The 12,882-nt window shown below is 29.1% G+C and overlaps 1 protein-coding gene and 1 pseudogene across 1 annotated transcript; one reads left to right on the forward strand and one right to left on the reverse strand.

The window, feature by feature from the left end:
* Positions 1-7,665: 7,665 nt before the first annotated feature.
* LOC107015064 (probable membrane-associated kinase regulator 6) lies at positions 7,666-8,828 on the reverse strand. The gene has a single exon (XM_015215231.2). The coding sequence runs from the start codon at positions 8,710-8,712 to the stop codon at positions 7,867-7,869; it is 846 nt and encodes a 281-aa protein (XP_015070717.1). The 5' UTR covers positions 8,713-8,828; the 3' UTR covers positions 7,666-7,866.
* A 2,542-nt stretch (positions 8,829-11,370) lies between these two features.
* On the forward strand, positions 11,371-12,584 carry LOC107029643 (annotated as a pseudogene).
* The last annotated feature ends 298 nt before the right edge of the window (positions 12,585-12,882 follow it).

Below are 12,882 nucleotides of genomic sequence, written 5' to 3' on the forward strand. Positions count from 1 at the left end.
TACTTTTACCTACTTAATTCCTAGTTGTTCTTAAGATAACAAACCAACAAGCAAAAGATTGTAGGTCTTAATTATATTGCACAAACTTCAAGTAGACACGGTTCTTGATTTCTGCATATTAAGTTAGTTCTTGAATGGGATTTGGCATACACGTTATCAGATATCGATGCATATTTTATAAACACACTCGAGCCACCCTTATTTGAGGGGTGTCAATTGAAATCTCTCTCGTCCAAAAATTACCATGTATATTAAGTGGTTTTTATAAACACTGGATAACAAGTCGTACTAAAATTCTGACATGAGTCATTTGGTAGAGTGTATAAAACTAATGTTTAATAGAGTTTATTAGTAATGTTTACATTAATAATTTTTGTATTAGTTATACTTGCATTAGTTATGCATAGTTTATTTCTTATGCATTGTTTTATTTAGTGCATTAAAAATAGTATGCATTATATATTACTCTATTCGTTTAAAAAAGAATAATCTCCTTTTCTTTTTGGTCTGTTTAAAAAAAGAGTAACCTTTTTCTTTTTTTTGGTAACATTTTAATTTCAACTTTCCACGTGACATGTTTATGACCACAAATTAAATGACAATTTTGTACATTTGACATAATTTAATTGAAGACCGCAAGATTTAAAAGTCTTCTTTATCTTGTTAAACTCCGTGTCAAATCAAACTAGATCATATTCTTTGTGAAATGGGGGAGCACTATTTATAAAATATCCTCCACAATTTTGATGGAAAAAATATATAAGTACTTTTCAAGAATAATTTGGTCTTTAACCATGGTAATACATGTATTAAATCCCTTTCATTACTAATACCTATATATCCATGGTATTAGTAATACACTCTTCAATACACAATAAAAAATATAACTAATGCAACTAATTAAGCATGAAAAATATACCAAATAAGAGACTACTAATATACAAAGTTAATGTATACATTATTTTTGCTAATACACTACTTTATTACTATTATTTATTCACTCATACGTGTAACACGAGTAGGGGCGTAGCTACCCTTTGGCTAGGGTGTCCAATTGAACACCCTTCATCACAAAATTACATCATATGTATAAGAAAAATAATAATTTAAATGGTTAAATACACATTTTGGACACCCTTGAAAAACAATAAAAAATTTAGCTTAGTGGTTTCAGTCGTTCAACTCTTACTAAGTTCTTTGCAACTTGCAGTGCGCGGGTTCGATTCCCGTTATTTGATTTTGATTTTTTTCTTTTCATTAAAAATTTAAATAAAATTATTTAATTTAAATTTAATAAGCAAATTCTATTTATTCCATTAAGCTACTAAAAGTGAAAATACTTTATATAAATTCTCTTCTAATATAACTCGTTTGATTATATTATATATTTTTCATTTTTTCGTTGTTAGTTATAAGAAGTTTGTGAAATGTTGAAGCATAAAAGTATTTCACTCTAAACTGAAATATCTCTCTTTTTCTTTGATTGTTCACTTCCTATTAGATAAACGTGAACACTAAAGCTAAATATTATGTAATTTGATTTTAAATTTTTTTGGTACATTTTAATTAAAAAAATTAATCATTAATATTATGTAATTTGATTTACAAAACTTAAGTACATTCATTCTTTAAATTACTTTTTCGAGCTATGAAAATTTTAAACACTCTTCATAAATTTCTAAATACGCCACTAAACACGAGCACAATTGCACTTATATAACTAATCACGATTTACGTATACGAAAATGCTTTGCCTACAACTTAGAAAAGGCCAAAGCAACTTTCATCTTGCTGGAACATATTAAGCACATGGCAATTACACAAATCAGAATTTACTTTGATAAAGTAGATAATTGAATTCCAACCAAATGCTTTCTAAAAAGTAATATAGTTCATTTAGATTTTAAGTGTCCGAAAAATGTTTTTTTTTTTTTTTATGTTTGGTTTATCAAAATTTTGAAAAACATATCCTTTAGAAAAATAAATGTGTAAATTAGGTATATAGCATTTTTTATAGTAATATTCTCAAGTTATAGCACTAGAGTTTGAATTTCATTGCATAACATTTAATATCTCAAGTTATAGCATTTTAAAAAAATATATAATGTTAATTTTAAATTATTAAAAAGAGTTGTTAAAATAAAAAATAAATTTAAAAAACGGACAAATTAATAATGGAAAATGGGATCTTTTATTAAATAAATTAAATATAATTATTAATTACTGTTAATAAATTAGCACGTTTTAAGGGATTTTAAATTTTTTTAGATTAGTTAGTTGCCTTAATTCTCTCAAATTAGTTTAAATGATATTAATTTTTGATTTAATTCCTTGAAAAGCTCTACTAAATTGGCATGAACGTACATGTCATTTTGTTTTCCAAAATTTCACAATCTTTTTGAGATTTGCAGATTTTATTTTCATTTTTTATTAGTAGTTGAATAAATTTTGGCGTTGAAAACAATTTGATTTGATTTGATGGAGCACAATGTGTCGATATTAATAAAACATGGTGGAAAGTGGAATTCGTCATATTGATTTTTGTTATGATTTGTTGTTTTGATTATGAATTGTTGGTTTTAATTAAATTTATTGTTTTGTACATGTATAAAAGTGTTCGATTTTTTTTTATTATTGTTAGATCTAAAATATAGTTTGTATGTTCTTTTTTTGGATAAACAATCAAGTTACGTATGGCATTTTGAAAAACGATAAGTAAATATAAATGTGTTTGAGTTGTAATTGAATTGAAGATTCGCGTGTTAGTTGATTTGTAAAGAAAATAGAAAAACGTACATTTATTAACTAGACAAATAATAATTAGATATAATTCTTTGTACAGGTGAAGTATTACAAATGTATGAATAATGTCTGAAAATTATATAAAATTTGTATTTAATGGTAAAACCTGCTCAGATAATATTCAAAAAGCAAGAAGATATAATTCTGTGTACTGGTGAAGTATGAAAATTGTATTAATTGTGTATGAAATTTATAAGAAACTTGTATTAATTGTGTATGAAAATCTATATTTTGTTAAACTCACAATATATGTTTCTGTTGAAATTATAATATATATTTTGTATTAATTTTGTATAGAAACTATATTCTTTTTGTTTAATTGAAATAGTGTATATGTCAGTGAATGATATATTAAATGTGTATGAAGTTTGTATGAATTATTTTGATAGGTACAGATACAAAATCAGAAATTGGTCCACATTTTAGACCGTTTACAGCAACAAATTCTTTTAACCCGAGATGTAACTTTGTACCATTTACATTCATAACAAACATGTCATCCCTGTCATTTTTAGTTTCAAGAATAAATATATGTCATAACATCTGACATTGGATTTTTATGTCATGCAAATCATAAAAAAATTCAAACGGTGTTTCTTGTAAGAATTGTTGAAACTTGTCTTGACCTAGGAAGGTCAACAGATCCGCAAACACATTCATGTTAATACATGAAGACAAATGTATTTGTATCTTCTTCTCCTATAAAATTGGTAAATTAAATTAATACATTTATCATACTATATAATGTCATATAAAATCATATATATACTGGTATGTTAAATGGACATTCAATTCAATTCATACACAAAGCATACAAAAATTGTACATCAGTTCATACACAATGCATACAATATTAATACATATTTAATTTTTTTTAAAAATAATAATTTATGATTTTTAAACTATAAACTACTACTCAAACAGTACCACTACATTAATTCATACATCAAAATCAGAACATAAAATATACAGCTTTAATACTTTTAATAATAGTAAAAAATATACGACATACAACACTAATACATTATTCATACACTGATATTGTAATAGACAATATAGCATTTCATACACATAGCATACAAAGTTAATACATTAATGCATACATTCCTATAGTGAAATATAGTAATTATTTTATACACAAAATCATACAACATTAATACATTATTATTTATCAAAAATCATACTTTGTTGTAATCCAATTATATATTCACAAATCATACAATATTAAATCATACAATATTCATATATAATTATAATATACAATACTAAAAACTCAACTGATATATAAATCATACAAATTTCATGTACTATACTATTGACAAATAAAATCAAAATTAAACACACTTAAACCGTACATTTTAATTGAAATTTGAAAAAATCTTTTTACTGACCTTAACAACTTGTTTTGGTTTATTTGTGGCTTATCTCTGACCTACCAATTTCAATGCCTTTTGCTTTTTTTGATTTTGTATTACAATATAATCATACACAGTTCATACATTGTTTATACATTTATAATGTAATAAACTAGATGTAGCATTTCATACAAACTTACAACATTCTTTCATATACAATATATTCAACACTAAATATACAAATCAAAACATAAAGTATGTAATTTTATTATGGATATTAATATTCAACAATATCATAAACTTGATACAAAACTTAATACACAATTCATACACACTTCAAACATAAATCATACAAATTTAATATACATATCATACCAAATTAATACAGTGAATCATACACAATTCATACATGTTTCATATATTGATATTGTAATATAAAAAAATGTGTAATTCATACAGTGAATCATACACAATTCATACAGAAATAACAGAACATAAAAATGTACTATACTATTCACAATTAACTCGAAATTAGAATAAAATTAAATTGATAATTTTAATTTAATTTTTTTTAAAATTTTTTTTTACTAACCTTTAAAAAAATTTTGGGTTTAACTGTTTCTTCTTCTTCTTGTAAATGTGAAGTATCGATTTCAGAGGTTCTTGTTTTTTTTTATTTTGATTTTATCAATTCTTCTACAAAATCAGATTCAGAATCTGATGAGTACTCAAATTGTTTTCCTTTCCTTTTCTTTCCTCTTTCTTTCGCCCTTTTCTCCGATTCATCTACTTTTTGCTTTTCTTTCCCTTTTCTCTTCTTCTCGGATTCCTTTGGATGTTTGTTTGTTGTTTTTTTCATTTTTGATTTCCCTGATCTAGCTTTGTCTTTTGCATATGAAGACTGAGTTTGTGTTTGTGATAAAATTTTGAAAGATGGAGCATGAAATTCGTCTGAGCTTTGTTCATCATTCAACCTTTTGGATTTTCGCGGGGTTTCATTGCCTCTCTTCGACATTGTACAGTTTTTTAAGTGCAAGAGATGAAGATTTGAGTGCAGAAAAGGAAGATTTGAGTGCAAAATAGTAGAATTGGAGAAGACGACTGTTAAGATTGAAAGTTTTTTGAGCGTGCAAAAGAGATGATTTGGTAAAAAATTAATTGTTAGGCGTGCAAAAGAGATGATTTTGTGAGGATTTGGGGAAGAACAAAATTTTGGGGAATATAAATTTTTTTTTTTAGATAACGTGTGACAGTTTTAAAATAAAACTGTAATTATTTTAGATATTGATGGGTAGTTATTAATTATGGAATGATAAAATCCCTATTATTTTGTAATCTTTTTAAAAAAGGTAACTATATAATATTTATTTGAATTTACACTAGTTAAGAGTTTTGTTTAAAAAAGGTAACTTAAAATAATTAATTTAATTAACTATATTGGTTTAAAAAAGGTAACTGAATAATAAATGTAATTATTTAAATAAGTTTATTATTATTTAAAAAAATTAATGAGAATAATATGTTTTTTCTTGATATGCTATAACTTGATAATAATATGCTATAAGTAGTTTATTATTAAAAAATATGTTTATAACTTGATATTTATCATCTTAAATGTGTGTGTAGTGTTATTTTTATAAAATAAATTCCTAAAAAATAAGAAAAACAACTTCTTCAACATTGATTGTGTAATTCCGACTCTCCAACGTCCTTCATCTTGATCACCCCTTACTCTGCTCCTATCTCTCATAGTATTTGTCTAGATTATATATATTTTCTATTTTAAAATAATAACTTTTGATTACGTATCAAACTCACTAATTTTCTATATAACACCATCTTTTGTAAAGAGTTCTAATTACTCCACGTATGTAAGATAGACAAATTAAAGTCATGTTTAAAGGTGCACCACTTAAAAGTGAGTTGGTAATTGAGATAAAGAATATTAGGATGCTTAAAACATTTAGCGGGGACAAGTAGCTTAGGACGTTACGTTGGTCCCCTCCTCAAAATCTCAAAAGAAGCAAAATCAATGTTTTCTATTTTTTCAAATTTCAAATGCCATAAAAAAAGAGCCAAATTTGTGGTGTTTCCCTTCTTGATAGGAGTGCATAGTTGTACATATATGTGTTAAGGATAAGAAAACAAATATTTTTGCATGGAAACAAAAAAGTGATGGGGATAAAATCTTGGATTTTCTCCTAACAAATGCCATTCATGGGACCCTCTTGTGTCTTTCTTTGTTTCCTTCACCAATTGAACATGATTTCTGTCTCAATGCAGAATTAGCTTTCTCTTTAAAGAAAGTTTTAGCACTTATGTAGACTTTCTTGGGTTCAGTGTCACACTTTAGATAGCCAAACAGTTAGGAACAAGTCCACGTCTTGGAGTCTGAGAAGGGTAGAGTAAACGAGACCTTACTCCTATTTCAAAGAGGTAGACAGATTATTTTCGAAAGATTCATAGCTTAAATGCAGTGAATTTAAGTAGTTATGAAAAGGAAAACGAAAGTGAATGGGAATAAATGCTAACTATAATAAGGAAATCATTAGAGGGCATTGTGAATTGTAATTGTCTATTTTCACAACTTATTATAGAAATGGAATAGTTATGCAGATAATTTAGTAATGTGAACACACAAATTTTCCCACCTAGAATTATATTCTTGCTGAACTTTTTTTGTATTGCTTTAATTAACCTTCTCTCTTTTTATCACCTTTTATGTTAAATTTAATAACCAAAGTTAACTGATGGAGACAAAAAAAATTCTCTTCTTTGGCAAATTTAAAGAAAGAGAAACCATATTGAATCTATTCTCAAGCATGAGGGGCCCTTTTTGGTCATTTTCTCTATAATTGTGCCTAAGTGTTTTGAAATTGGATACGTAAACATAGTAAAAGCTTACTCACACTGGATACTTAATTACATTAGATTCTACTAAATTTACTATGATTAAGTTGTAAATTAAAGTAAAAATGTATATAAAGATATGTCACATATTCATTAGGCTAGTGTAAACATCAAGTGCACGTAAATTTTAATCATGAATATCCTAGAACCAATGGCGAAGCAATCTAGACTTGATGTAGCAGGGTTACATTTCTTAATTTCTCTTTATGAGGTATGTCATATGTCACCCTATGAATCAAAAGATTAGTTGATGTTTATGGAGGTACTGTGATTTTTTTTAAAAAAAAATTAGGGATTGCAAAATGTGATATCATACTCCATTAATTCAACCAATATAAAACTCTTTAACTTGTAGTGGTGGGCCTTTCATCAAAATCCCTCCCAGCTACTCCACAAAATGGCACAGACCATCTCCAGTAAAGAACAAAAAGAGAGAGAGAAAAAAAATGAGACTATGTGAGGGTCCTGATGACAATTTACAACCTTATCCCCACACCATTAAAAAAAAAAGAAGAAGGATTAATCTAAATAAATATTCCGTCTATTCAACTGCTTAAACTAAAAATAGCCGATGAATGTATAATACATGTATACAATAGTGTATAATCACTCTTTCATTTCAATTATAACACCATTCTTCAATTTTGACTTCAAAATGACAAACTAAGATAAGAGAAACAAAAGTATTATTAACATGGTCTACACAAAATAAGTCCTAATAACTATGATATGTTTTTTTTTTCACCTCAGAATTGTACAAAATAGTGAATCTGAGTGATCTATGGTAAATTAAACAGCTCTAGTAATGGTTCTTGTTGTCAAAATGATCATCAAGATTGATATCAGGCTCTGTTAACATACCAAATGATCTTTTACAATGAAGAATTGCATCAGAAACCGCGGTAGAATGATCATAGGATGGACTTTTTATAGGGGAATTATAAGCAGCCTGTGGTGACTTAATACTGCTCCAGCTTTTCACCTTTCTCAATGTCTTAACTCTACTTGTTTGATCGTTACGATTTCCAGCCCAATCAACAACAGAATGAGATTTCATTATTCGATGAGGAGGAGAATCAGTAGTTTTGCAGCTTTGAATTTCACTTACTTTTCTTTGAAGATCATCGACTTTTGCTGTACTTTTTCTTGAACTTGATATCCTTTTGGAAATTGGCCTGATGAATCCAAACCATTTAACCAACACTCTGCGCGAAAATCTCCTCCATTTCTCAAGAAAATCAGCTTGAGTACTGGTTGTAGAATCTGGAACTCGTGGTGTGGGATGAGTACTACTACTTGAAGGTACTGATGAAATTATATTGAAATTGTTTAAGGCTTCGCGAAAAGATTCAATCTTTGATTTATCAAGATATCGAGGCATGATGTGTCCATGAGAGAAGATTTCATCAGCGTGGACAGATTCAGAAACAGGATGAACATCAAAATTGAAGTTTTGAGCTTCTTCTAGGAATCTTTTCGAGTAAGCGATAAACTTCATATCTTCTTCTTCATCATCATTATCATGATCATCATCACTATAAGAAGGTCTAGGAGATTCTGTTAGGCCATCAATGGAAGGTTTTCTGTTCAACAACCAGCTATATGAAAAACTCTCTGTGGCAAGAGGTGGTTGGGAATTTTCCATGGTGAATAGTACTATATAATATGTGAAGTGAAGAAAGGAGAAGGGGAAATGAGATGTTTATATAAAAGAGTATACGGGTTACCCGCTACGATAAATTAAAATACTGTAAACTGTCGATGTATATAAGTTAAATTTGTATAAAAATAAAATGCTTGGCTGAGGATTGAGGCTCTCACGTGAGCATGTTTTACAGTAATTTCATAAATACAATATTGCATAATTTTAAAAAAATAATAATTCAAACAGCAACACATGTTGCATTCATATCAAATTAACAAGTAATTAATTAGGACAATTCCTCTCTCTTTTTTTTTTTTGGTTTTGTGAAAGTAATCTTCATATTTACGTAATTATTTCATCTTTTGAATTCTTTTTTTTTTTTGGCTATATATGTAGCCCCTAATGTTATCATGCCGTCCAACTAAATACAACATTAACATTTGCTAAAAAAACAACAAATGCATAGCTGCAAAGAATTGTTAATCCCATGATCCTAAATCAAATAATTTTAGCATTTAATAAAATCCCTAGTGATAGCTCCACTTTGTATCTATAATTTTTTAAGAAATATTTCAAATTAATGTATTATTTATATTTAATTCTTCATATTCTCAGATTAATTTATTAAAGGGTTCTTTGACTAAAATTTTACTAAAGGCCAATTTGATGACATATGATACTCGTATTCTGCAGGAAATGGAAAAAGAGATATTATTAAAAAAAATTTTGCAAGTATTAGCAGACATGTTGAAGCCATTGGCCATGCTATAGATAGTGATATTATTTGGCCCTTTGCCATTTTTTATACAACTAAATTGTAGCTTCCTACATGCTTCTAGTAGAAAAATGATTGTTTTAAAGTATTAGTATTATCTGTCTCTTGACTGTTAAGAGTTAAATAGACAAAAGAAAGCTATGAAGCAGAAAAAGAAAAGCAATGAAATATTTAAAGACCAAAGATAATGACCCCAGAATGTAGCCAAAAGGTTTCAAATGCAACTATAGGTAAACTATTATAAAACTTAGTAAAGGTTGATAACACAGAGTTAAAAAAAGTCAATTCTTGATTGCAGAATCTTTTGCATTCACAAGTTCCGTCTATTCGTTCCCATCACTTCTTACTTCATGGTTAGGTCCGAGTTATACAAAAATTCGTTCTTGAGTCAATCTTCTCAGTCTTTATTGCCTCGAAGATCATGACTTTTTGTTCTATTTCTATAAGAAGATCCGTTTAATTCTAGTAGAAAATGCTTTATTACCCTGAAAGAGGAATTTTGTCAATAACAATAAACTCAGTATAATTCCATAAGTTGGGTCTGGAGTCTGGGGAGGGTAAGATATACACAGCCTTACCCCTACCTTAAAGATTGTTTTGGATTGACATTTGACACTCAGCAATTCTACTCCTTTATACGGACTTGAGACTGGCAATGTGAACGAGCTCATACAGGTAGAGTTAAGGATGAGGAATCCTGTCATTTGTAGGATAAAATGAAGATGCTTTAAACAGTTAAAAGCTCAGATTTTTGGAGTTGTAATGATTTTATCTTTTCCAGTATTACATTAGTGTATTAAAAACTAAAAGAATCTTGAAATTGTTATAAAAGGAAAAGAAATGAAGGAAAAAAGAGAAAAGAAGAGACAACAGACAGAACTGGGGTCCCTAGTTTGTTAGGAGAAAAAGCAGAATCAAAGGCTAGAAACTGACATAGGAACTGATTTACAAAGGTCCCCTACTGGTTTGAACAAAGGAACAGGACTTGTCTGCTGACTAATTGCCTATTAGTTAGGTGCCAATTTGTTTAGTAAAAATAGAACAACATATGGCAATATCAAGGCCAAATATCAGCAATCTCAATCAGACATTGTCCATCATATGAATTCATAATTGTCTATTCTGACCAAACAAAAGAAAGTTGTTTATCTTATGAACCATAATTGAGGCCCCAATAATCAACACAAGAATGGTGAAGTGTAAGTTGAGGAGAATAAGTGATTTATGCATATACCAAAACAAGCCTATATTTGCTGCTGTATTGAACAAGTGAATAACAAGAAATAGAAACAAACACTTCTGCTACTGAAGCAATATAGCAGCTCGTTCAGTAAAAATACTATTGTTGCTTCTTAAGTTACTACAATCCATTTCAGACTTACTATCCGTGAAGTCTGAACGAGTAAGTAGAGGTTGCGTGTAAGTAGCCTGAGCGATTAAATTTTCCTTTATGGTATTGAACCCATCTTCGATATGAAAAGAAAGTCCTAACCACTAGTAGAACAGGATTAGAAAAAAATCGTTCTTCATATTATATACTTCTTTCTATATGCAATTCAAGAATTCATGTCTCAACAATTATCTCACTTGTGCTATGCCAAACCTCTAAGTGTGTTTCAACATTTGAAGTTTAATTTTGGAGAGCCAACACCAGAAGACTGCACAATTGTTGCAGTCCCTAGTTTATAGACAGTTAATGATAACAGTGGATGTCGAAAATTTGAATGAGTTCCCATAGTAGTAGACTAAATATGTAGGCACTAAGTCTATACACTAGGTAATGGCTCTATTAAATTCAAAGTTTATGAGACTAAACATTCAAATGTGAAATCAAGTTTTTCATTGAGCTATAGTTTTATTTAGAAGGACTAACTTTGCCTTTATTTTAACATCACCAAGACTTTAGGATAAGACAATCGGTAAAAGACAACATAATAGCAAATCCAGAAGAACAAACCAAAGATTAATCCTCTAACTTAAATAAAATGTAAACTACTTAACTGTGAAGCCACGCTTTAATTAGCATAATAAGCACAAAGTAGCAGTCTGAGTAAGTAAATTTTCATCCTATAAAAAGCAATAATGATCTAATGCTCTCTAAAGCAGAACAGCTTTATAGTTTTTTCTAAAGAAGTCATTTCAAAATTTAGCAAAATCAGCAAGGAATGGAAGTCCAATCTAATAGATCACTTGCATTATTTTCTATAGTAATTCTAGTACTAGCAGCTTCTTGTGATGCTGGTGGAATTGCTATTTACTGGGGTCAGAATGGAGGTGAAGGAACTCTGGCGGAAACCTGTGCCACAAAGAACTATGACTTTGTGAACATAGCTTTTTTGCCAACCTTTGGAAATGGTCAACAACCAATGATAGATCTATCTGGTCATTGTAATCCAAATGTTGGCGAGTGTACCAAATTAAGCACAGATATAAAATCCTGCCAAGCCAAAGGAATTAAAGTGATGCTGTCAATTGGAGGTGGAGCTGGGAGCTACTATCTTGCTTCTGCTGATGATGCTAGGGAAGTTGCCACTTATCTTTGGAACAACTTCTTGGGGGGACAATCGACAACACGTCCACTTGGTGATGCTGTTTTAGATGGAATAGACTTTGATATTGAAGGAGGAACAAATCTGTACTGGGATGTACTTGCCAAGTCTCTTTCTGCGTATAGCAGTATGGGCAAGAAAGTTTACTTAACAGCAGCCCCTCAGTGTCCATTCCCTGATGCTTGGATTGGAAATGCCTTAAAAACAGGCCTTTTCGACTATGTTGGTTCAATTCTATAACAACCCTCCTTGTCAATACAGTTCTAGTGATATTAGCAATCTTGAAGCTGCATGGGAACAGTGGACTGCAGATATCCCTGCCAAAAAGATTTTCCTCGGCTTGCCAGCCGCTCCTGCAGCTGCTGGCAGTGGATTCATCCCTGCTGATGACCTCACTTCTCAAGTTCTTCCATCAATAAAAAACTCTTCCAAGTATGGTGGTGTAATGTTGTGGTCAAAATATTATGACGATCAGACCAATTATAGTTCTTCAATCAAGAGTGATGTGTGAAGTTTTGAGCTATACCTCAGCCCTTATTTGTGATGAAGTTTGTTGTGTTAATATAATATATTATTATAAATGGGAAGAAAGTTTGGCAAAAGTTGAATTACTATTTTGCCCCTGTACTAAATCATAATCAAAGTAATTAAATATTAGTAAATAAATTGCTAATTATTTTATAGTCTTAACTTAATTACTCTTAATTTTTAAATTTGAAAAGTCTTACCCCTATCCTTACATTGAAATTGTAAAAATCATCTAATTGGTTATTAGTAAAATATTAGTATATAAAGTATATAATAAAGTTTAATTATCTTAAAGACACGTTTTCCTGTTATTTTTTT

This window comes from Solanum pennellii, chromosome 1 (genome assembly GCF_001406875.1).
Source record: "Solanum pennellii chromosome 1, SPENNV200".
Lineage (NCBI taxonomy): Eukaryota > Viridiplantae > Streptophyta > Magnoliopsida > Solanales > Solanaceae > Solanum > Solanum pennellii.

Coding starts and splice junctions, on each gene's coding strand:
- LOC107015064 (XM_015215231.2), bottom strand. CDS start 8,712: ATGGAAAATTCCCAACCACCTCTTGCCACAGAGAGTTTTTCATATAGC.